Source organism: Brachyhypopomus gauderio, chromosome 2, assembly GCF_052324685.1.
Source record: "Brachyhypopomus gauderio isolate BG-103 chromosome 2, BGAUD_0.2, whole genome shotgun sequence".
Taxonomy (NCBI): Eukaryota; Metazoa; Chordata; class Actinopteri; order Gymnotiformes; family Hypopomidae; genus Brachyhypopomus; species Brachyhypopomus gauderio.
In genome coordinates this window covers 9,919,187-9,945,047 of record NC_135212.1, presented here as the reverse complement: position 1 = coordinate 9,945,047, position 25,861 = coordinate 9,919,187, and the positions used below count along the sequence as shown (strand labels likewise).

The 25,861-nt window shown below is 44.6% G+C and overlaps 2 protein-coding genes across 8 annotated transcripts; one reads left to right on the top strand and one right to left on the bottom strand.

Moving 5' to 3' along the window:
- The first annotated feature begins 1,059 nt into the window (after nucleotides 1-1,059).
- Nucleotides 1,060-9,285, top strand: faf2 (Fas associated factor family member 2). Its single transcript, XM_076986415.1, has 11 exons — nucleotides 1,060-1,204; nucleotides 2,066-2,134; nucleotides 2,249-2,383; nucleotides 2,480-2,556; nucleotides 2,663-2,801; nucleotides 3,139-3,224; nucleotides 3,325-3,416; nucleotides 4,108-4,285; nucleotides 4,569-4,740; nucleotides 4,845-4,988; nucleotides 5,123-9,285. The coding sequence occupies exons 1-11, from the start codon at nucleotides 1,142-1,144 to the stop codon at nucleotides 5,303-5,305; spliced, it is 1,338 nt and encodes a 445-aa protein (XP_076842530.1). The 5' UTR covers nucleotides 1,060-1,141; the 3' UTR covers nucleotides 5,306-9,285.
- rnf44 (ring finger protein 44) lies at nucleotides 6,976-24,570 on the bottom strand. 7 transcript variants are annotated; one of them, XM_076986408.1, is made up of 11 exons: nucleotides 24,259-24,570; nucleotides 20,366-20,563; nucleotides 19,880-20,090; nucleotides 19,520-19,687; nucleotides 18,549-18,716; nucleotides 14,099-14,263; nucleotides 13,625-13,788; nucleotides 13,146-13,233; nucleotides 11,765-11,886; nucleotides 11,559-11,658; nucleotides 6,976-10,985 (listed from the first exon to the last, which is right to left on the bottom strand). In XM_076986408.1, exons 2-11 carry the CDS (start codon nucleotides 20,470-20,472, stop codon nucleotides 10,923-10,925), a joined length of 1,356 nt encoding a protein of 451 aa, XP_076842523.1. In that variant the 5' UTR covers nucleotides 20,473-20,563; nucleotides 24,259-24,570; the 3' UTR covers nucleotides 6,976-10,922. The 7 variants fall into 7 exon arrangements, with proteins under 7 accessions (XP_076842523.1, XP_076842522.1, XP_076842527.1 ...); XM_076986407.1 differs by lacking the exon at nucleotides 24,259-24,570 and adding an exon at nucleotides 21,909-22,326; XM_076986412.1 differs by lacking the exon at nucleotides 24,259-24,570 and adding an exon at nucleotides 21,909-22,326 and having other exon boundaries at nucleotides 13,625-13,740.
- Nucleotides 24,571-25,861: the final 1,291 nt, after the last annotated feature.

Genomic DNA, 25,861 nt, shown 5'->3' with positions numbered 1-25,861 from the left:
ACAGTAAGGAATGGGAAATAAGGTTCAGAAGGTCACAGTTGGCAATTTGCTTCTCCGTTCAGAAATGTACGCTATAGTTTGGTGATGATAAGACATCTTTTGTGAATGCATCTTTGAACATTACAGTCCAATCCACAGTGATGCAGCTTGAAGTCGTTTATCATTTAAACTAGTTCGGTGGCCTGGAGGAGAGTCACCACAGCATTTATCACGCAAACAAACATGAACCGACAAAAGTATATAATAAGGCACAAATTAACACAAATACGGTAAGCAAAAACATTAAAAACGAACCATATAAAATACTGCATTTGTGCATTTTACCACAGCACATGAGCGTTAAGCCACATAACATGAATTAAAATGCTGCATTTGAGGTCGCTCACAGCAGAAATGCTCTTGGCCACTAGGGGGCATTTCGGATGCCAAAGCTACCCCAGTAATTGTGCCTTATGTCTATCGTTGTGAACGTTATGAAGTTAAATGTTTTATGATACTTTTCTATTTAGACAGTAGCTATGCAGCCTAAACCTAGCGTGTCTTAGTGTCCTATGCAGCATAAGCCGCATTTCAACTAAGACTCTTTAAGATAAGTAATTTGTACAAGAAGGCAAATAAATTACCAGCAAATGGTTTACTGACGATTCCACGAGTCGGTCTTCACACGGAAACATCGCCCTCTAATGGCCAAAGAACGCACGTAATGCGAGTGTTTCCTGCCCGTTTTGATTAGTACTTTTGTGTTGTGTCTTAATTTTGGATTGTTTCCACAAATGCAGCGTTTAAAACACTATATAATGTTGTCAGTTAGGTTAAAAGTTAGATTTGATTCGTCAATATTGTAAGTTTACTTTCGGGTCCACATTGTATTTAAAAACAAACATTTGCTCGAAGATCTTTAAGTGTTGTGAGATAGAAACAGCAAAATATATTTCTACTATTATCTTTTCTTGCCCAGTTCCTGAAGTGGACTAACGTCATTTTCAAATGGGTGACTAACACTATCCTTCTCTGTGCAGGCGGGTTCAAGACTCCAAGGCAGTAGGGGGCGCGAGACACGCGCAAGGCGGCGTATTACGTGTCAGAAAACGTGCCTTCGGTTTAAACGTCATCACGTTTTGTTAGGGACTGGCGAGGTAAGATGGCGGCGCCAGAGGAGCAGGAATTATCTCAGGCTCAAACTGAGAAACTCCTTCAGTTTCAGGTAGCGTTACATTCATGTTTATATTTAGCGACGTTAAGTGCCGTGTCTAAATAAAATGAGCTCTAGCGCGTATTCGGCATGTACAAGTTAGTTATTCGTTTGCAAATGATAAGTTCTGTTGTCCACATAGCCATGCTAAATAGCTACTTAGCTAGCCAGTTAGCTGCCGTCAGCGTAGCTAACTAGCTGTGGTCGTTGAGCGAGTTGTTTGACGTTTTCTACATTTATATAATGAAACCCTTGTTTGTGAACCATTTTAACTAGAATAATGTTCAATTAAAAATTCCATACAGTATAGATATTAAGCGCCACTATATCATTAGCAGATGTCAGTTGCCATCAACTTTGTTAGCTAGCTAGTTACTCAGCATGTAAGTATTTGTTTGGCCTTGTTTGGTTGTAGGAAGATGAACTGTGTTTGCTGTGAAATTTAATAATCTTTCTAGTTATATACAATATCAGTTTATCCTCTATACTGCGTGGTAGTTAGTTATGTTACTTAAAATGACTGTTAAACTTCACGAGTGAACATGGCTGTCTAAACCTAGGCAGATAGATTGATGACCAGCTCGGCTGCATTTGATTTGGCCTAGTCAAAATGTATTATTTGAAATGTTTCTAGTTGCTCTGTACTGTTTTGGATTGGACTTTGGCCCGTCTTTATCCATCATCACATTATCTACACAAAAATCCATAGCTACTGTTCCCCCCAGGAATGTCTAAGCACTTTTCAGTGTTAATGGCTTTTCCATAATTTTCTGAAGGCTATTTATCCCTAACCATCTGATGCAGATATTGAGTGTATGTGCTCAGTTTGTAGCAGAACAACTTTTAACGGATGCGTTTCCTTCTGCCTCACAGGACCTGACGGGTCTGGAGTCGATGGACCAATGCCGTCGCACGCTAGAACAGCACAACTGGAACATTGAGGTGAGACCAGATGAATGAAACAAGTGGTGGATTTAGATCGGTACTATATGTCCCCTGAACCATTTAATGGCTGGTTATGGAGAAAAACTCTAAATAATTCTTTGTTTTTTGCAGGCTGCAGTACAAGACAGACTAAATGAGCAAGAAGGAGTTCCGAGTGTGTTTAACCCGCCACCCTCCCGACCCTTACAGGTCAACACAGCAGACCACAGAGTGTATAGTTATATTGTACCAAGGCCACAGCCTAGAGTGAGTGTTCTCCCTGTCTGTAGTGCTTGCAGTCTTCTTTGTCATCAGTCTTTTTGGTTTCAAACACTTACATCTATTTTCTGCTTGTGTTTTCAGGGTTTATTAGGTTGGAGTTATTATTTGATAATGCTTCCATTCAGGTTTACATATTACACACTTCTGGATATATTCAGGTAACGTTGCATTAGTATAACTCTAAAACCTGTCAGATGAATTCAGAATGTTTTTTCCGTGTGAATTCTTCATCTTTCCCCATGCTGTCTGGCCTTTGTTAATCAGGTTTGCCCTGAGGTTCATTAGGCCACACCCACGGGGCCGTGTGACTGATCCTGTTGGAGATGTCGTGGCTTTCATTCATAGTTTTGAAGAAAAATATGGACGCTCACATCCAGTATTCTACCAAGGAACATATAGTCAGGTCATTATTGCCAGTCTCTCAGTTACTGCTTGTGTAATGCTGGACATGATAGCTTCAGATACTGTAAGATTTTGTACAATTACAATTTTTTTTATTGACAGAATTGTCTCACTCACAATGGCCACTTCCTGAATTTGTAGACAAAATATGAACTGTGTAACTGGTTCTCCACTGCATGGATGATATTAAACCTCAGGAACTCCATTATAGTGTAACGACATTAAATGAAAGGCTGATAAATGGCAATGGCGAGTGTTCTGTTTTAAACAGTTTGATGTTTAAAAACCTAAACCGGTGGTCAAAAAAGATTCCCTGACACTTGTTCTTTCCCCTACAGGCTCTGAACGATGCCAAACGAGAACTACGCTACCTGTTAGTTTACCTTCACGGTGATGACCACCAGGACACAGATGAGTTCTGCAGGTAGGTACTGCAGACCAGAGATCCTCTAGTCTGGACTTAAACAATTCCCATTTGCAGCGAGTCCTCACAATCTGGCTTTCTGTCCCATCATCCCCCACAGAAGCACGTTATGCACAGAAGAGGTGCTCACCTTCATTAACACGAGGATGCTCTTCTGGGCATGTTCCACTAGCAAGCCCGAAGGATACAGAGGTACGTGTTACAGCAACCACTTCAGTTCAGCTCCATAAAACCTTTAGACTCTGGGCCTATGTCTGTGTAAAGGGAATCAGAGCGCCGGTTCTAAAGCTCATAGGTGGCACTCAAAAGGCCAATCGGGGTGTGTTCTGTGTTGCTACATAAACGAATGCAAGTTGACATCAGGCGATCTGTGCAGTTTTTACACTTTTCTGTATTTTGTTGGTGCCCTCTGTCATACAAACCATCATTATTTATTACAGGGACTATATTATCATTTGTTTATATTAACATTTATATTTGTATTGTTCTCTTTGTGATGGTAGCCAAGACCAGTTTTAGCTAGTTAGCTTGTAAAGGTGTAAGAATATAGGAGCTCTAGTATGTTAAAACTGGGCTACATCACCACCTCCACAGGCTGAAATGTCAACACATCTGCTTTGCCAAAAAGACAGTATATCATGACCGTGATGGCCAAGACAAAACACAGTACACTGTTCACAGAAACGGGCTGGATGTATCTTTGTCTATCAACCTTTTGGAGTTGTTGACTTTTCTGAGAGGGAACTCCAGTCTTACTGTCCTGGACCTCCTAACTGTGCAGCTGTGTTTGTGAACGTCCTGAACTGTGTTTTGATGACGCTAAAACGTTACACGAGGAGATGTGGGCAGACCTTGCGGTGCCTGACTGTAGTGTTGGGCTCAGTGTCTCAGGCCCTGCGGGAGAACACCTATCCCTTCCTGGCCATGATCATGCTGAAGGAGAGGAAGATGACGGTGGTGGGGAGGCTGGAGGGCCTGATCCAGCCTGACGACCTCATCAACCAGCTCACCTTCATCATGGAGGCCAACCAGACCTACCTGATGTCCGAGCGTATGGAGAGGTGAGTGGGGTGTGGTGGTGAATGATCATCCAAACAGAAGCTCTAGTCGCTGCTGCATGTAGGATGCTGTAAACAAGACACCGCCTGACCTTTGAAATGACAGGACCTAGCACTTCACGCTGGAAAAACTTAGTCAATTAAATCTGCAGTGGAAAATGCATTTGTTTTCTTAGGACAAAACGCATGCAGTGTGTCTAACAAATTACACTCACTCCCGTCAACTCTGAGTAATTGGATTATTGGCTGTTAGGTTTGTTTCTTTACAATATTGTGTGTGTGACAGGGAGGAGAGGAACCAGACTCAGGCTCTGAGGCAGCAGCAGGACGAGGCGTATCTGGCGTCTCTGCGGGCCGACCAGGAGAAGGAGCGTCGGCGGAGGGAGGAGCAGGAGCAGAGGAGACTAGAGGAGGAGGCAGCGCGGCAGAGCGTGCTGGCCGAGGAGAAGAGGCGCAGGGTCAGTGCGCGCGTACACACGCGTACACACACACACACACGACGATGACCTCTGCCTGGGAGAGCTGTGATGAGCACGTTTGCCTGGCGTTCGTGTGTTTACAGACGCTGGAAGAGGAGAAGGAGCGCAAGTCCGAGTGCCTCCCCCCAGAGCCGCCCGTGGAGGACCCGGACAACGTCAAAATAGTGTTCAAACTGCCCAACGATACGCGCGTGGAGCGCCGGTTCCTCTTCTCTCAGTCCCTGGAGGTAAGGCCGCGCTTTACTGAAGAGTCGTTTATGACGCAGGGGCTTAAATCACTCGGGGAATCCTGAGACCGTAGAATTATCCTGCCCTTTTCTGATTCGCCGCTTTCATCTCTTTCCTCCTCCCCCCTTTTTAGGTCATATACGACTTCCTGTTTTCCTTGAAGGAGACCCCTGAGAAATTCCAAATCGTGGCGAACTTCCCGCGGCGAGTCCTGCCATGTTTGCCCACGCCGGAGCAGCCCACCCCCCCCACGCTGAAGGAGGCCGGCCTCAGCTGCTCCCAGGTCCTATTTGTGCAGGACCTCACGGACGATTGACATTTAGCCACGCCTCCCGCTGCTCCTCCTGCCTCACATACAACTCCTTGTCCCTCCGAATGCCCCGCCCCCTTTTTGTCCTCTAACTACGCCCCCCCTTCCCCCCCTTTGGTTCTGTGACATGGCCATTCTGTACAAGGGATTGCTGAAATCTCCTTGGATTAAATTAAGGATCTAAACCACCATCCACACAAGTAACATTTTATTTAAACCGAGCGAAAGGCGAACGCCCCTGTAAATATGACGGAGATATTTAAGGACAAGCCTGAGTACAGTACACATACTTTCCTTACTTTTGTTTTTTTACCACAAAGTCGACCATATAATAAATGTCATACAGTGACCAAATGAGGGTTGATACAAGTATGACAGGCTGTTTTGAGCTCATAGGAAATCGAGTTCTCCAGGAGTGGTTAAAAAAAATAAAAGGCCACAACTATGTGGCTCAGTATGTAGAGTAGTAGAGTCTGCCCATAGTGTGCCTGTGGTCATTCATTAATGCCTACATGGACCATCTGACTGGGCTGGTCGTGTAAAAGATGTAATTTTGCAGTTCTAAATTAAACATTTTAAAATGTTGTTGTGGTTTGACTTTGATAATATTCTAGTTCGAGCTCTTGGTAACCTTTTGCATTGCAGCCTGCTGCAGATACTGCTAACCTTAAAGCCATGTCAATTTTAATATTTTTGTAGGTATGTGGAAACAAATAAAAATATTATACTAAATTATGGGTTAAAATATTCATTTCAAACATACAGTATGAGGAGACATCAAGTGGCAATCAGCAATTAAGAGTTTTATCCCACTGAGGAAAAATGACACTGCTGGTCAGATATCTGCTGTTAAAAAGGCAAAATGCAAAAAATCCTGAGATTTAAACAAACGTAGAGATTTTAAAGCATTGATTACTTAGCCAGTGTAATATTGGTATACATCATACATTTATTAGTGAACAACCCTCTCAAATCAGCCACAACAATTAAAAAAAATATGATTGCACTACTCGGTAAAGCAGAACTAGCAACTTTCATTTAAAAAAAGTACAAATCTTAAAAATTTCAATCAGTATACACGTGTATATAATAATACACTATACCTAGTTATATGTTAAATGCTACAAACAATATGATTCAAATGGAATGAAAAATTATAGCATTAAGAACCATTTCCTATATATAATATATATTAGCTTTTTTATTTTTTACTTTTTTTTTCTTCCAAATACAAACATGGCAAAAATGAGGTAACTGTAAATGTGCAAGTACCAAAGCAAAATATCTTCCTAACACAGAACACATGTCCCTGGCCCTGTTGGCGGCTGGGTAGTCTGGAGTTCAGGCAGCGACCCCTAGAGGCCAGGGGGACTATTAGAACAGTAAACAATCCACTATCCCACAGCAAGAAATCATTGGTAAACAATCAGTGGCATCTACGGAGCAATCAACAAATCACAAATCCTAAATAATTTTAGCTGCTTATTGGAACACAATTTTGCACCACACAAGCTGTGAGATTATTAATTGGATCACAGAAAGACTACAAGATTCTATGTTTGTGTATGTATTTTTTTCAGTACAGGTAACACTGAGGTTTTTTTTTTTTAAGGAATTGGGTTATTGTGAAAATTTCCTTATAAATCTAAATAAGTACAGTATAAACAGCCATCAGGTTTTTCCCAAGCTAAAATGCTCATGTATATGGCAACTGAATTCGTGGGTTTTTTTTTTTTGTATTCTTTTTTTCTTTGTTTTGTTTTTTAACCATAACATTTACAGACAGTGCTTGTTAAGGTAAAAGACCTATGGCAGGTAAATATTTTTAACAGTTTTGGTGAGAGCAAGACAATGCTATTTATGTCCCCTTTAATACACACATTTAAGGCAGATGCACTTCATCTGATCTCCTGGGCAGTAAAAGATCCGTTATACGTTAGACACATTTTGAAGGGGCCACTTTATCAGTGCCCTTAGATCAAACTAAGTTGTTTTTTTTTTTTTATCCCCCGCCAGCCCAACCCCCTGTGTCAACACTTAACTGACCGTTTTCAGGGGGACCACTAGCACTGCATGCTGTAAGGAATACATGAGATTCATAGCAAACTATTGCATTCCCTTAAGTGAGTGTAGCAACATACCTAAAATAGAACGCCTAGCACCTTTTCACTATATGGCTTTCAATTATCTAGTTTCCAGGCATGTCAGTATCAGTGTCACCGAGGACAACAGAAGCACAGAGCAGTCAAGAGCAGGCTTCCTCTGCACCAGGAGGACGACGCCCACCGTTTGTTTTTTGTTTGTTTGTTTATCCTTTAATCACATCTCTCACGGGCACTGGCGCTAATAAAATCTTGTAGTCATTCAGATCTGTTACAAATGTGTGCAGTACGACACATGGCAGTTTTCAGCTGAGCCACAAGTCCTTGATCCCTAGGAACCCGAGGCCAACCAGAGCGGAAAAACAAAGACAAAGAAAAGAAAGAGGGGAAAAAAAATAAAATAAGAGAACCAACTGGGATCTGGTTAGACACGCATGCATACTGTGCACAGTTAAGTAGTGGCCCACTCAGGTCTAGATATCTTTCACTGAAAATACAGGATTTATTTCATTAATTTTTTTTTTCTTCATTTTTTTCTCCCCTTAAATCATGCAAACACTGTTAGAATAGTTTTGGAAGTGGTTTAGGTAGGATAATGTGCTCGAGTGCACGCTTTTCAACGGGATCACGACCTCTAAGTATGTGTGGTTCAAGTACGAGAACACAGAACTTAAACGTTAAACAGGTGTGAACAACACTGGGACGATTGGCCGCAGTGACACCTCACCTGTTCTTAATACACCTCTATGAGTCTTTTTTTTTCTTTTTTTTATTTCCTCCTTGCATGCCGGTCTTTAGATGGCGGAAGAGTAACTACTACCGTTGAAAAGGAATATTCGTTCAGTTGATTACATGTAAAATATGCGTGGCCTGAGGAAAACAACCAAGAAAATTCAAACGCGTCCCCTTCATGGCATCAATCTCACCAACAGACTGTTTTCCTTTATTTTCAGTTACTGAGAGGCCCTGAGTTTTTTTTTCCTTTTCAAAATATATGCCAGTGAACAGATATGTATACACAGATTATTATCAAAAATGTGGGTTAAATTCATCACAATTGCTTTTTTTTTTTCTTAAATTACCTGGCACGTATCAGCACAGACTTACATGCTTCTAAAAATCACAGCAACGGCCCTTGACCCAAGAAAGCAAGTCTGCCTATCTGCTTATGTCTGCTACTCAGTGTACACAATGAAGCAAGAATAATCATTATATATATATATTGTGTGAGTGGTGCATGTGTATACACACATACACGTGCACGCACACCCACCATATATAGTCCTATAATTAGAGTACTTTAAGAAAACATAAGGAAGAAATACTACTCAAACATTTCAACCCTACCCCCCCTTTCAGTTTGGTTTAAGCAGAGCGAACCAGGCGCTAAGCGCGTTTGCAGTGCATTTCTATCGACGGCCGCGTTACCCCCGTCTCTCCCGCTCCTCACGCGGATCGGACCAACACTCGGGAGGAGGGGGGGTCAACGTCACGTGGGTACGGGGGGGGTATTTCGACATTCTTCTGTCTTAAAAGCAAGACGTTACGACGAGGCTACTCGCAGGATGCTTCACCTTTGACATGACTTCACACCACTAGCGTGGCCTGGACCAGACGAATGCTGGCGAAGCATAAACACACAGATACGCCGCGCTAGCATCGCGCCCTCGTCCTTCAGGCTATTCTCCGGGAAGATAAAAACCAATAAATAACACCATGTTAAAAACCGCATACTCTTAAAACAAGTTAAAGCGACTACGGGTTTTAAGATTAGTAACAGGTTTGTGCTTGTCAAGGTCTCGAAGAAGGCAGAGCTGAAATCTTGTTGAGTGTATTGAATATTTGGCTCACGAACAAGGAAAATACCAAGTCCTCCCCCCCCCCCCCAAAAAAAAAGAAACGAAGGATAAAAAGAAAAAAAAAAGTTTCATTCAAAAGAGACACTCATTGCACATATTGCTTTCTGCAAAAGGGTTGCACCTTCTCCACAGTCTTTTCTGTTTGGTTGTTGTTATTATTATTTTTTTGGACGTCGGGTGTAACAAATATTTCTCCGCTTCCGTGGCCAACGTAAGCGTGCTGGGAGATGAGATGGGATGAAGGTGGTCACTGTCCTGGGAGAGAGAGCAGTTTGGGGGGTGGTGGGGGGGGGTAATCGATCGTTCCCCCCTGGCCACTTCTTCGCCACCCCCCCCTCGACCTGGGTCTTGACTGCTGAAATGTACTGGAGCGTGTCAATTAAAAATATTGCTAGCCTAAAAGAAGAATCCGTGCAAAGGCCTGTGGGGTGGTGCTCCTGGGTGTAGCAAAGCCGTGGAGTGGGGCTGGGTGGAGGTGAGTCTTCCCAGAGGGCTTATGCCTGCCAGCAGGGTGGGGAGGGGGGGGGGGGGGGGGGGGGGGGGCTTGGTACAGGTGTGCCATGCAGACAAGAGGTCAGAGGGTAAAGGGCGGAGGTCAGAGGCACGGTGCCAACCTTGCCCTCGTCTTCCAGGGCCGCAGTGACCGTTTCAACTTAGCAACAGTGCATAACGCCACAGCGGTGAGGCCCAGAGTCTGTCTCCAAAGAGGCCGTATGCTCAGTCTCTCTCACTGCACGACAAGCAGGAGGGGATGAGTGGGGTCCCACACACACACACACACACACACACACACACACACCCTGTTGTGTCTGCAGTATGGTGCTCTGTTTTTTTTGTATTTTTTTACTTTTATCTCAGGCCTCCAGAGACTCAGACCCACTGCAAGTCGTACGTTCACATTAGCATTCGCAGATAAAAAGTTGGGATAAGGATATTGAAATTATCAGTACATTATTGCAAAAAATACATTATTAACAAGTCACTTCAGCCCATCACGTATACAAACATGCATCTTATGATGGTCAGACTTTTTTTTTTCTTGTAGCCACGGGAACGGCCTCTTTAAGGATCCAGCATCTGTTTTCGCTGCTGCTCATCTAACTGCACCGTGTCATTAAACCCAACCCAGTGCACAGGGCCCGCCTCCAGGTCCCGCCTCCAGCTCCCTCAAACACAGCTTGAATTATTTGTGATCGGACAACTACAGAATATTCAACTGTGTAAGCAAAGATGTCAACACAACGTGTATTACAGGTTATCTTTGGAATCTGCAAAAACAAGGGCAGAGGCGGAGGAGAAAAGAAAAATGGGAAGGGGCCTCTGAAGGGGCGTGGTCATGGGCGGGGCCACAGAAGGCAGTAGCTTTCATGAAAACTCGCACAATGATGCACAGCGGAGGTCTAACAGGTTCCGTCCAAATTCCAAGATTGCTTATTTGTCAAAAGGCAGGCAGGGAATGGGAGGTGCCTTTGCAATGGGCTAATGAGCACAGGACTGAGTGGCAGGTAGGTGTGTCTGTGCAAGTGTGTGTGTGTGTGTGTGTGTGTGTGTGTGTGTGTGTGTGTGCAAGTGTGAGTGTGTGTGTGTGTGTGTGTGCCTGCCTGCTCGTGCCACACTCTTCAGGGTTTGTGCTGTTTTCCAGTGATGGATGAAGGCCTCAACTCACTCCACGTCTCGGTGAACTTCAGACGCGTCCGCACGGCAGATCGGACACGTGCGATTGGTCTGCACAGCAACAAGGACAATGACGATGAAGTTATTAAACACAACGGCTGTCCCAGCATCATTCTACATGCACACCCCCATACCTACATTATACTGCCTGCTTCTTCAAAACAACACTCAGAGATCGGGACAAACATTTTAATAATAATAATTTAAATTATTTTAATTAAATGTTCTAACTAATCCACCATGCAAGACGGTTGCATATACAGCATTTCCTCAAACAGCTCAGTCACAATATAACAATATTAGCACTTTGATTTGTTCATCCAAACTGAATCAGAAATAAGAATCAATATTGACTCAATCTGGGACCTTGCGTGATCGGCCTGCAAATCTACTGATCTTCCGGTTCAGTCAGATCATGTCTAGCCCCGTTTTTTAAGGGTGGAACGCATAAATAAAGAATCAGGCGAACATGAACAGCAATGGCGAGAAAAACGTCACAAGCTTCGCCAGCCTTTGCTGCAAAAGCACAACATGCTCGTTGGCCGTTTGTCCCGACACAGAAACTCCGGTCAACAGTCAAACGGCCGGCATGGTGTGGGAGTCCTGACGGCGTGAGACACTCACCTTTAACCATTTGTCCACGCACTTCGCATGAAACTCGTGATTACAGGGTAAGACTCGAAGTAGCTGCCTTGACTCAAAATCACTAAAGCACACGACACATCTGAAAGAAGAGGAAACAAAAATCGAATAAAAAAAATACAAAGAGTCTCTTCACAAGCGAATGTTGTATAATGAACAGTCAATACGCAGAAGCACACGCGTCTTACAAGGTTTGCTCGGACTGGTGGCTTTCGGAGTTGAACCGGTAGGATGGGAGCTGTTCTATGTCTGCTTTTGTCAGTCCTCGAGGTTTGGCCTCCCCGAGCCTTTCGGCGAGGTTGAGCAACGCCTGAGACAGAAGACACAGTACGTGTTCCGCATCACACACACACACACACACACACACACACACACTAGATCACATGTGGCTAAGCATGCTAGCTCCACCTCCACCGTCCTGGGCTAGCAAACGGTGTTTGCCCGTCCTCATGACTAGGGTTGTCCCGATCCAATATTTGGATCAGATCGGCCGCCGATATTAGCAAAAAATGCGTATCGGTATCGGATCGGCAGACACGAGAAAATGCCGATCCAGACTCCCGATCCAGTTTTTTTAAGTCCGATCCCGGTTTTCCTGCGCACCCATTTAGATAATCCATTCCAGTTTTTGCTAGTGAGAGTAAAATCCGGTCCGCATTTTCCAGCACACGAGCGTAGTTTCTGCCCCAATTTAGCTCCGTGGCATCTCGGACCGCCGTGTAAATTTGAAGTTATCGGTCAGTTGTGTGGGATTATTTTACCTTAAAGGATGACAAAGACGAAGAGGTAGAGTGCAACATATGCCACAGTAAAGTCAAGCGTTGTGGTAAAGCTGTAAGAACTTTTAATACCACCAATCTAATCAAGCATTTAGCGAAATACCACCATAAACAACATGACGAGTTTCTAATGAAAACCGAAGACAAAAAGAAAGGTCTTACACAACTAACACTGGCAGAAACGTTTGAATTGAAGGCAGTGTATAGATGGGGATGGAGCAGTTTACGATATGTGCACGGATTTTTTTTTAAGCTTTGGTTTACACTTGTTCAAGAGCACTGATGGATGTTAATGTTAATAATAGACTATTTTCCACTCAGGTTGTGTGTTTTTTTTTTTTATATAATTTACAATATTATTTGCACTTGTGGCTTTTTAATCCTTGGTTTACTGATGCTATTTCTGTTTGTTATTTAATATTTTGTCTATTTTGAGTTTATTAATTGCTAAATAAACAGGTCAGTTTCTCCTTACCAACCATTGTGTATTATTCAAACACACCTAATTCAGCTGGCTACTTGTTATCAAGAGTAAAACGCTTTTCAACATGAGTTTGACAACAAAGTAAGTTGGCTAAATAACTTTAAACTTTAATACATGCTCGGATAGGCCGGTATCGGTATCGGCCGATATCGGTATCGGAAGTGCAAATAAATATCGGTATCGGATCGGAAGTTCAAAAAGCTGGATCGGGACATCCCTACTCACGACACGGCCGGCCCGGAACACGTGGCGGTCGCTAACAGGGGAAGGGTGAACGAGGCTGCGTCTCACGTGTACGCTCCTCACCTCGTAATTCTCCATCTCCACGTCATCCACGTCCAAGTCCAGGCTGATGGCCGGGCCCACAGCGGTCGGAGGCACAGGAAGCATCGAGCTGTTCGAGCAACACACGCACACACACACATTACCCAGCATAAAACGGCAGTGTGCTTTTTGACGAGCAGAAACACTTTCACTGCCTTTGTAGTTCAGACAGCGTAGCCTCTAAGGCTATGTGCCTCGTCCCAGACACTGAGAGCTGTGTTTGGGCTCCGTTCCAAACCCCACACTCCCGAGTGAGGTGTGCGGCTGCTTGCCGCCTGACTTCAGGGCTCTGCTAGCTGGAGCAGAACAAACCGGTGTTGTACCAATTAGTCAGAGCCCTGAAGGAGCCCGTGCCTCCTACAAGTGGAGTAACGCTATTTGTTCATGTTCCCCAACTAGTACACTTTAGAGGGACCCTCAGATAGAGTGTACAAGTGTGCAGAAGGAGCGAGGACTCTTACAGGAAGTAGGGAAGGAAGCCGGGGTAGTAGGGTGGAGGTGGTGGTGGCGGAGGCAGGGGTTGCTGTAACCGGTACCTCTGGCCGCTCCCGCGTCTGGGCAGCACGTGCGGGTATGGCTGGAGAAACGAACGGAACCAGGTGAGAGCCAGTCCTACGCATGACAGCTGTGAAGAAAAACGCGGTCACACGGGCAGCCTCAGTTTAGGACAGCGGAGGGAATTGAAACGCCATCGTACCGTCGGAAAAAAGGAACTCAAAAGCATGCCGGCGCATCTCTGACTGGCGGATCAGTTCTTCTCTGGGGCGTCTTACAAACGTGTCTAAGATAGGCAGAGTGGGCGGCGTGTGTGGAATGGGGCTGTGGCTAAGCTGGCGACGTCGGACAGTGATGGTTAAAGACCTGGCGCTAAGGTGCTCGTATAGCTAGGTCATCACACACAGCCGGCGCGGAGGTGGAGGAAAGGGGCTGCTCACCACTCCGAAGGGCAGTTCTTGGTGGAGGGGGTCCTGTGAGAGGTACTGGAGGGGCACGGAGGGGGGCATGGCCGTCGGCGGGTGATGGGCCGGGGGGTAAGAGAACGTCCCCAGGGGGTGCTGCTCTCCTCTCAGGTCCACCTCGTTCTCCACTCTCTGCAGAGGCTGGAGGCAAAGCAGGAGGAGCGCCACGTGAGACGTCTGAGTGGGGTGGTCACGTCGGACGCCCGAGGGGATCCCGTCAACACGCCCGAGGGGATCCCGTCAAGACGCCCGAGGGGATCGCTGCGATGCACTGAAGTACTTCATTCACAACACACCAATATGGCCAACACTGAGCCAAAGGCTGTGGGAAGCAGACAGTGCGTGGGAATGTAGGGCCTAAACGCAGACCATGGCTCCCAGCTGTTAATACTGGGATTAGGGGCTAGTGAGTTATATTCCCCTAGAGTTTATGACAATGCAGTCGTAAATCCTTTCATCTGATGGTTCACTGTCCATTATGTTTATGTTAAGCAAACAACACATGAACCAGGGCGTTTAAAACGTGTTATTTTCATCATTTTATAGAGTGAGATTAAACTTGCAAGTGAGCCGTTTGCAACTCTTGCACTAGCAGAACAGATGAAGAGCTTTGTACCGTCGCTGGTGACAGCATATCTGGTGGGCAAGAGGTGTCAAAATCAGCAGTTTGTCACAAGGACAAGATTCTTTGTTCAAGCTAGAGAAGTCTGCATTAACTCTGTAATTAGCCTGTCTGCCAAAGAGTACAATGAAACCCAGCCACCGGTAATGTGGAAGCCTGCAGCATCATAGGGACCGTGCTGCTCACAGCGGGGGGCCCGCAACTCCAATAAAAAACACAAGCCTCACAAGGCAAACATTGTCAATCCTGCAATGGCGGTGGTTGAAGTGTCTGCAAACTTGGCTCTCACGGTGTGCGCACATTTCATTTGGGCTTCTGTGGCATTTGTACGAGTCTCATCAAAAGAGTAGGAGTAGGTCATTTGTCATAGAAGCCTTTTTTGTTTCGATTTTAAATATTCTTTATAACCCTGTAGCAATCAATCAAACGCTCTGAGGATAATGTCTGTGGCATCCACAGGACTGTGGCCTTGTGTTGACTAAAACGACTGAACGATCTACCTACCTTCTACCCCCCCACGACCTGCCCCCGCCCCCACGCCTTGAGCCCGTGCTCGTTTACACAAGTGCGGAGTTCTTTGCACGGCTCTGCGCACACGCCGCTGAAAAGCTCACCGAGCTAGTAGTGCAAGCACGACAGAGAAAGTTACACCACTACTTACGACAGCTCAATGAGGAAAGAGACGAAAGTAGAAAAGGCTACAACCGAAGAGATTCGATTAAAACGAGTCTTCGTGCTCATCACCATCAGCAAACATTATGAATTAAATTCAGTTTTTAGTTTTTCCTGATGTCCAACATGATGACAGCTTGCCGGCAGGAAGTTATTGAATGCACTAAATATTGAAATAAAATGTCCCAGTACCAACAGACTAACTTGACAAATTTAAGTGCCAACTAGGGCTGCCATGATTAGTCGACTAGTCACGACTATGTCGACTACTAAAATAATCGACGACTAATTTATTAGTCGATGCGTCGGTTTTTTCCCCTCTCCAAACTGCTGCGACAGTTTCCACTGCTGCGTCTGCGTTTCATTCCTTGACGCACATGCGCAGTTTAGTGGAAACCGGAGTAGACAGTTGACGACATCCCAGGACGTTATACAGACAGGCTCTGGTATCGTGTCTACCCGGCTACGGAACTCAAAAGTGCGGGATCATTTTCCGTAGTCGGGTTCCGAAACGCGTGCAATATCTGCAAGGCAGAACTTGCCTTCCACGGCAGCACAACCGCGATGTACGAGCATGTACCTGAAGCATGTTGTGGCTAATTGTGACAACAATGATGAATAGGGACCGTCATCTCTGTAATCTAAATTGCTCGTTAGCTGCTAAAGTTACCATAAACAGAGCGTTAACTTAGTACTTACTTATCGCAGGGTTGCCAACTTTTTTTTCGGCGTGAGATATCGGATGTGTGGTGTGTGAGCGTGTGAAGACGGTCAAATGCGTGTGTCTCACTCTCAATGCGTGAGAGTTGGCAACCCTGCTTATCGTGGTAACTGTAAAAGTTAACATTAGTGATGGCGATTTGTTTCATTAGCCTTAGCACGCATTCGTGTATTTTCTGTAACGTCAGTGAGACCAAAACTTTATTTTTGTGAATAACTCCTTAGTTTCAGGTCCCTACCTAATTTGATTTAAATGTAGCGAAGTTTGTTGCCAGAGACTAATGAAAGAAAGAAAAACCTAAAAAAAAATTCTTTATTAATGTAGGCCTATTTATTTTTGTGTTTTTTAAGGCAGTGCCTTATCCTTATTTTAATAATTGTTTGTTGCAACAAGCTGCATATTTCATTAAAGGTTTAATGAACTATGATCTTAATTGTTTTTATTTTTAGTTATAGCTGAAATCTAATGATGGTTATATAATAGCAGTTGCATTCTAGTGTGATAAGCTGTATGTTTTATATTCAATTAACGTACAATCCGACTAGTCGACTAATCGTAAAAATTAATCGGTGATTAGTCGACTATTAAAATAATCGTTTGTGGCAGCCCTAGTGCCAACAATAGCCATGTTTATCATTTTCCTCCATTATGATGTTGTTTTGTTACATATGAATGTGACAAATTCTGGACTGGGCGATATGACAAAAATATTATCACGATATTTTTCAATATTGATATTTATCATAATGTATAATTTGATAATGTATCTTGCTAATGACTGAACCCTGAGGAAGCCAGAGTGGTTATTTACTTAAACTTTAGAATATAGTTTACTTGCATAATTAAATAAAACATTTAACATGCTTGCTTGCATTTTTTCATACAGGTAATGGCTGTAAAAGGTGACACGATCTGTTATTGTTTTGGTACAACCGCTATATCACCGCTTAAACACAGACAGACCAATGTGGGCCGCATTTTCACACTGTGGCTGTGATAACTAGGATGGCAACCTTCTCAGATGGTGGAAAAGATTTGTTGCGCTTCCTGTCTTGGTTAACACTGACCGACAACATTTTGCAGATTTAACCTGTGCTTCATCGCATTGTCAGGAATTTTCGCTGCTTTGAAAGATATCACAGGCTTCACTTTCATCTTCACACCACTTGTTGGTTCCACTAACGTTTTCCTATTTTTCAGAGCTTTCTTCAGTGCTGGTAGCTAAAACATTCCTTTGTGGAAGGAAACGGGTGTGCGTAAGCCAAGATGTGTAAGCCAAAACTGACTAACAGTCGTGCTTATTTCTGCTGTGTAATGGACAGTTACAGCTATCCTTATAGTAAAAACATCAAATTTACCATTGTTATCGACAAATTGTATCGCGATGCTGATTCAGGATCGTTTTAATCGTCCACCTCTACACAAAGTGGTTGGAAATAATGATAATTTTGTTCTTTCCTCCGGTGCTCTCTCTCATGACTCTAGGCAGTGTGTGTTTTGGATGAGTGGAGGAGTGAAGGTAGGGGCGGTATTTCTTTGGTTGGATTTCAAAAACTAGCAAATATTTGCTGGTTTCTACAAAATTACCTACTCCATTTTACCATAAACGGAAGACGAACAAGTCCCTGCACAGCACCAACCACGGCTCCAACAACCACAGTTCTGAACGGAGCCGAACGAACCCGCTCCAATCTATAAAAGTGTCAGCCCTGATCAACAGAACAAGGCGTCTGCGCGTCCTGATCCAGACATGCTCTGCTCCATCTGGCCACACTAGTGAACTCCCCTCCTTAAGGGAACATGACTGATGAAATTAGTGGTGGACAAAGTTAGAATAAATAAATGTCTAGACAGCAGGGAGGGTGAACCCTGTGTTTGTTTGTTTTTTTCTGTAATTACATTTTCGTTATGCCAATTCCCACGCAGCAGCTAGCTAGGCTACGACGGCTAGGAGCAAGGAAGCGGGCAGTCGAACACGTGCTTCCTCGGAGAGACACACGGGGCTAAGGGTTTTAGGGAACCGCTATGTGGAGAAAAACTTTAGATAGCAATTCAACTGCAATATATATATGAAAAACATAGTATTTAAAGATTGACCGTTTGTTTTGTTTTCACTCTTATTTACCTCATTATTTACACTTGTTGAATTGAGCAAAGAGTGATTCATTCAAACGTGCAGGGAAAGCTCATCAGAGATTGTTCAAGATCCTCACAGCACACAAGGAGAAATGTCATGATGTGTCAAGAGACCGATCGCACCCTTCTGCGATCATCACAGAGGCCGATAACGATACAAGGAATGATACATCGTGCGACACTGATCATTTGCAAACTAGATGAAGCACTCCCTGGCAGCAGCAGGCGAGGGCCTCCGGGTCCCTCCACCCCTAGGGGGCGGCGGCGGGTCTTACCATGCGCGGGTGCTGCAGGGGCACGAACTGGCTGAGCGGGGCCAGGTGAGGGGGCTGGTGCGCTGGCACCGGCGGGCTGGGGTGCAGGATGAAATGCTCACTGGAAATCAGCGGTGGGAAGGCCTGGTAAGACACTGGTAAGTGCTGCATGGTGCATGCCTGAATAAGCTGGAGAGAGAGAGAGAGAGAGAGAGAGAGAGAGAGAGAGAGAGAGAGAGAGAGAGAGAGAGAGAGAGAGAGAGAGAGAGAGAGATCATGAAAGGTGCTCATTTGACAGTCAAAGCAAGGTATCAAAGCAAAAAGGCTGTGACATCATTAATGCAATAACATCCTTTTAACCAGAAACATGGCTAACGCTTCACAACTCTGCTCGTTGTTCTTGGAACACGAAACCGTCGCAGACGGTGCTGCGCTCACGTGAACGGCCATTTTGTGGCGCCCATGTTGCAAAATATGAAAAAGTGAAAGGCGTGGATGTCGGCCACAGCGCAGGCTGGTGCGTGCTGCCCGTCCGCTACCATCAGAGCGAACACAAACACAACGCACGGGTGGAGGCTACTCATGTCAACAGCACAGATGTAATGAATTAAGCGGATGACATCACCAGAACCTACTCTTTTTAAATACAGGCTTAAAAGACATTATTAACAAAGCATGGTGGCTACAGCAACGGCCCTGACCGAATGTGCCGAGCGGACCGGTCGACTACAATGCCAACGAGGTTAATCGGGAATGACGGCAGCCAACGATCGCCGAGACGTTAATTCTCCAACGCCTGGAGTCTGGAGGGGCTGCAGGCACTCGTCAACAAGCACATTGGCACGTAAAGTCACACCAGATCCAGGGCGGGCGGAGGTCGGGCTAATCTGTGGAGCTAGCACTGGGAGCTGGTGGCGGAATGACGCGCGGCAGGTGGAGGCGCACGCTACACAGACGGCACGGACATTCCAGCTCTTCCTTTTCAGACTCACGGGAGGAGGAAGGCAGCAGAGCAGAGAGAGCTGTCCGCTGAACATTACCGAGCATGCTGGGAGCTGATGGCCGCCGCACGCCGGCATCGGCTGCCCCGCGTGCACGGGGAAGCCGTGGGTCGTCACCGTGGTAACTGTGTAAGATATCGGTACTGATCCTTGATGCATCTTTGGAAGAAAGGGGGGGGGGGAGACACACAGAAGCATTTAAAACACAGTGAGGGAAGAAGGGGGAAATAAGAGGCGTACCGTTTTTTTTTTAAGCGAGCCCTAGTAGACTAATTCTCTGTGGGGTTCAGGGCCACTCGGTAAAGGCGTGAACCTGGACTGGTCCCCCGCGCCCCAGCGGGTGCAGCCTACCTGCTCGTGGAGGTCCACCATGATGGAGCTTGGCTGAGGTGGGTGCGGGTGGAGGAGGCGCGGAGGCGCGCCGGCGTGACCGTACTGCCTGGAGTCCTCTAGGGGGAGCTGTTGAGGCGGGAACGCAGCGTGTGGAAAGCTCTCATCCTGTCGCGGGGTACCGCGCACCACAGCTGCGTCTCGCTGTCCCCACTGCCGTCGCGCTGGAGGACTGGGGACCACAGAACAAACACCACCACCACCACCCCCCACACATGAGCTTCCTTTATCTGGACACTTTTGTCAATAAGGCTGGCAACCTCAAAAGTACTGAGGCAAAAATTTTTTATGACGAAATGTAAATGAATAACACCCCTGCTGGACAACTTGGCGTTCTCCAACCACCAACACCTCTGAATCATCTCATCCACAGCTTGAAGAGCCTCACACTCTGCTGAGGTCCGTGCCGTGCTAGCACGACGGCTGAAAACATAATGGGTGACCCACCTTCTCCTGAGGTGCACAGGCGTGTTGCACGGTCCCCCGAGGAACCTCCTCTGGTTTAAGGGGGCTGTTGGCGGCCGCCTATTCACAGCAATTTCCCATGGTCGCATTTGGGACGTCGTGAAGAACGAGTCACCGCTGGGGTAGGGGAGGGAGTCGTGCGGGAGGCACTTGTGTTGGAAAGCGCAGATTGTCTTCACTCTGTCACAGACACAAACTATGATGATTCAAGTGCACTAAAGAGCGTTCTTGCATTTACTACCTTACTAAAATTGTCATCAAAGCTGTTAACTTTGATATTATATAACAATAATATACATTATATAAAATAAAATATTTCCCCAAAAAACATATATTTTTATTATTTAAATGCCTCGATGTAATAACGAAGCACTCTAGAGTTTTCTATGAATTGACAGAAAGAGCCATTGATCGTTTCATTCATTAAAGGAATTATTATTATAACCTATATCTTTTCTAGTACTCTGCCTAGCTGGGAAACAGGAAAATTGACCAAACACTGGCCGAAATGAAAAGTATCGGGAGTACTTAATTTCTTTATTAAGACCACGATTTATCGTTTGACGTATCGTATGACTTATCGTACGAAAACGTGGAGATTAAACGCTGTGAAACGGGACGCTGCAACTTCAACAAAGCGCGTAACGTTAAAGCCATGTGCTCGCAGACAAAGCAATAACAAAGAAGCCACATCAAAACAGACCTTAGTCACGCCAGACTCGTGTGTCCAAACACGACGAGGCGAAATCAGACTAAAGTAAACCAGCTGTGCACATTTAACACGCTTTAAACGTGTATAGAGCGTGCAAATGAGCGTTCGTCTCTTTAATGTAGAATATATTATTGCAATGCTACGGCTAGCTAACTAGCTCAACAGCTAGCTAGCTAGCACAAAGACAGAAATGCCATGCACGTGCGGCTGACTTTGTTGCCACTGATTAGCTTATAGCTGCAGTTTTTTTTTTTGTTTTGATAAAGTTCACATTATTTTGGGACGCTTTTTAACATAAAGAGTAAAAGTAGGGGGGTCGCAAACGTACAGCAGACATCAAACACAACGTTAGCCGACTGGCTGGCGTTTCAAATTAAGTGACTTTTCTTTAGCCGTCCACCACCTCGGCTAGCTGCGGTTAGCGCGGACTGTATGCAAAACAAGCAGAAACAGGAAACGCAAGCGGCGCGCGCGCCACGACAAAGGAGAGCGGACCGTTGGGGTCGCGCGACGCGCAGCTCGCGCCACGACAAAGGAGAGCGGACCGTTGGGGTCGCGCGTTAGCCGGCTAGCTTTGTTTCTGTGTAGGATGGGAAGTTACCCAGCAAGCTAGTTTAAAACGTTTTCGGTTACTTTGACTCCGGTTATATCAGTTGATACGTTGTCCTAGCTGCGTGTGGCCGACGTTAGCCGTTTAAATAAATAATAGTTAGAGTAGTTGAGTTTTTTTCCGAGAATAAGTGTCAGCTAGCTAGATAGCTAAGCTAGCTGGGTAGCTAAGTTGCCTAGCAGCATAGCTAGCAGCTGCCTTACTTGTTCTTTCAACTGGCGGATCAGGCTCCGACACGTCCGGGGAGTCTTTAGCGTCAGGAACCCGACAAGTTCTGCAAATAGACCAAAAACCCAGTGGGCAGCCACGACCTGCATGCGAACCAAAGCTCATGCGAGCCGCGCGTAGACTCGTTCTGCGTCCTGCCCGTTTACTTCCTTTCGCATGAGGTTGTTGACTGTGGCTGGTAGCTGTTCATGTCCAGCATCGGATTAAAAGAGGGAGAAGTCGGTCTTTTCCGTTTAGCTCGTTTATTTCCACTCGAAAGCCATGCGGCTAAACGGACGATTCGACAGTTTCGTTTAGGATAACTATATCGCTGCGTCCCAGTAACACTTTAATGCGCCACATTCCTCTGCGCCTGTTGTCATTCTGTAGGTCCGCGTACAACACACTCACGTAGCCCCGCCCTCTTCCTCCAAAACACCAGGCGAATGTTTCAGTGTGCTTTTTTTTCTAGATTTAGCTGTAGTTCTGTTAAAACTTCACATCAACTTCAGAATTGTTTCACACTGACCTGTCACTAAACCCCAGAGTCGTTTTACAGGGCTATAAGGGCTTTCAATAGCCTATTATGCAAAAGGAAAGGACGGTGTGGTTTTCAAAGCTAGGAATGAGTGACGGGGTTGATCCGTAATTTAAATAATATAATGATTCATGCCGATAAATAAATGGCTACTTAACTACAGCCTCTTTATACCTCCGGTCACAGCGATATATAGGCTATTATGATAATTGTTGTTGCAGCACTGGACCTTGCAATATCGCATTCACAAAAGGCTGCAATTATCACTTTCTAGTTGGCAGTACGCCTAGTTAAGAATCAAGCCCCCCCTGGAAGCTCAACTGAGCAAATGTTCTGAAGAATCAGACCTTCATATGGCCTGATAAATACAGTTCTGTGAGCCTCGTATTTAAAGATACGAAATATCAACCTTGCATTATCTCATATTGTTATTGAATTAAACAGCTCGAATTTAAGCATGAACCATTTTGTCCTGTTGTTTTTTAGTATTCACTATATTACCAAATTTACTAATGTCCTCGCTGAGATCAGTTTTTATCAAGCATTTAATGTATCTTTTTGTGTTGAACTTTAACAATGTGTTTATTTTCCACTAGGAAAAAAAAAATCAGTATACTACAAAAATATGACCGTGATTTGCACTTAACATTTGATGTAACTATAGCATACAATTTGTAGTTACATTATAGCTAGATACAAAAGCCCGTTATTGTACAGTAAGTAGGCTTATGAATAGTCTACCACCATTATAAACGTAAGGCTTTCTAAATGCCCTTTTCCAGCAAAGTTAGTACACCCACGAAACATGCGTCGAAACAGCACCCGATATCTAACACTATTACACAGTCGTTACTTCATGGCTCACATCTTTTCACAACACAAAAAGGCGCAACCAGTGACATTGCTGAATATATTTCCGAGCTCAATGTAGCCCAGGATGCTACAGCCACGGGTCCTAGTGTTTCTCTCTCTGTTCTGTATAGAATAGGCCTATTTCTATTATAGCTTTTCTATGCGCTCTTTACGCGCACTGCATGCTCATGGCAGGACAGCAGCGTCTCGTCTGCGCACAGGTGAACATCTCAAACGGTTCTGACGGACCTTCTCCAGTCACAGGGTGACATAGACAACCTCGTTACGTAAGCCTTGCGACAAATGACTAGCCGGCAACGAAGACAATCCAACGGAATAACATTAGTCGAAGCTTCCTATCCTCTTTAAAGCTGACTTTAAAAGAAGCTCTGAACTGTGGAAACAGAAAATAGAAATGCAATTTCTGTCGCAAATAAACATGTTGGTGTGCAGTAACCACACGGATCACTTGGGCGATGACTAACACAATTTTCAGTATAGTCTTGGTCAGGTACTTCAATGTCATTTTTTAAATTCAACTAGTTGATATTACAGAGCAAATGTTTGCGTTTTACATCATTTACAGAAGCCCCTCGTCGGCTTCACTGCAGGGAAGACACTGCAATGTGACAGACGAGCCTGTTTCTGGCCAAAAGCACAGAAGCAATTATATATTTTCGTTATCGCCTTTGGACCGTTTATGAAATATCGTTGCAGAACTCGACGTGCACGGCTGAACACCGTGTTTACAACCAGCACCAGAACATTCACTATGTGCTTCCAGTCCAATGTAAACATTACATAGCTCTCACAGCCATAGAAAACAAGGAGGGGCGCAAGGATGGGGGGAAAAGACGAACACGGTGGAGGCGCAAAAGCACCTAATCTAACCGATACCCAAGCACTGCACCAAGGCCAAACGCACACGAGCACGTCGATATGTTGCAGATCATTACCTGATTGTTAATTTGCACGCATTTCAGTCACTGGCATTTTTTTTCTCGTAATCCATCACATGTCTCACATATTCGGTGCGGCATTATCCTCAGCGGTTCCTGTTAGTGGAACATTCCGTGGATTTCACCACCGTTAGGGCGAAAGGTGCAAACAGTGGCGCACCAGAGTCAAGAAACCTAACCGATGCAAAATGCGTAACATTTCTCGCTTCGTAACCGAACAGTTTAAGTGTTGGACTTCTGGATAAACTATGCAACCTGCGTGGCTCCGTGTGATACTTTAGGCAATTGCATGCTTTTTTGGACAGACCCCTATGTGGGACGTTTTAAAGGGCGCTCGCCATTACGACTTGTTCTACCGTAATTATTGTATAACTTTATCCACCGAACTCCCCAATGTCATACCTCCGTTGCCAAGATCATGCGATATGTGGAGGTCAATGAACCGTAAGGTGAACCCCGCAAATTAAATGATCTTATTCTTGATATACCTACTGTAGCAATCAAACGTGACTTTCTAGAGAGTCGAATGCGCATTTGCACATGGAATTATACATGGTTCTCATATTAATTAAGGTTATGTGCAAGACAGTAATAGCACAATATTCAAGACAATTGGTAAAATTAACTCGAATTCATCGTAGCCTTTTTGATTGATTGATTGATTGATCGACTGAGTTTGTTTTGCGATTTGAATAAACGAAATATTAGATTGCAGTCATTATATGACCGACCAATACCTGCGCAGTGGCACTGTGTGCATAGCAATTACACGATGCATTGAGACGTCTCCCTCCACTGGCGAGGTGTTGTAGGTGAACACCGTCTCATAATGCAGATTCTAACGCATGAAACTATATGAAGAGAGCTTATAGAGACTACACTATTACCGTTTATAAGAGATTAAAGCATGCATTAAAGCCTTTAACATTTTTGGAAGATTTTTGTTCAGTTGGCATATCACTACAAACAGTACAGAAAGTTGGGTACTTCAAATTAAAAATATTAAATACTTTATTTTCTTTATTTATATACTTGATTTATTTTCTGCTATGCTCTCTTACACTGTTGAGTTAAATAGCACTGATATCAATGACTGGATAAAACAATAATCATATACTGAAAAAAATCTAAAATCACACGAGACTGCATCATTCAAAACTGAATGTATATGTATTTTACAGTACATGTATTTTATAGCAAATATAAAAGAAGGTAAAGAGATGATTCAGATCTTTTCAGAAAAATCGCAAAATCACGTGTATTCTAACCAGTCAAAATGCGACCAGTCCAAACAAACTAACAAAACCAAACTTTTATAGCTGGGCAAAAATCTTTTAGTTTGTAGCACTATTGCACATGCATTAATGACCAGAGTTCTGGATTGTGGTTTTCTTAACGGCACATTACTATCTTTTACGTTTCTTAGTTGCTGTAAATGTGACGAATTCCCAATTATCTATTAACTGTGCAAACTATCATTTTAGTCATAAAGTAAGCAAGGGTTTAGACTGGCTGGAATAGTTTCCACCTGACTGTCATGACTTCTCGCACTGCCCGTCTCGTGCATCTTAACCAGAACTGGGAGGATGACAGGACAAAA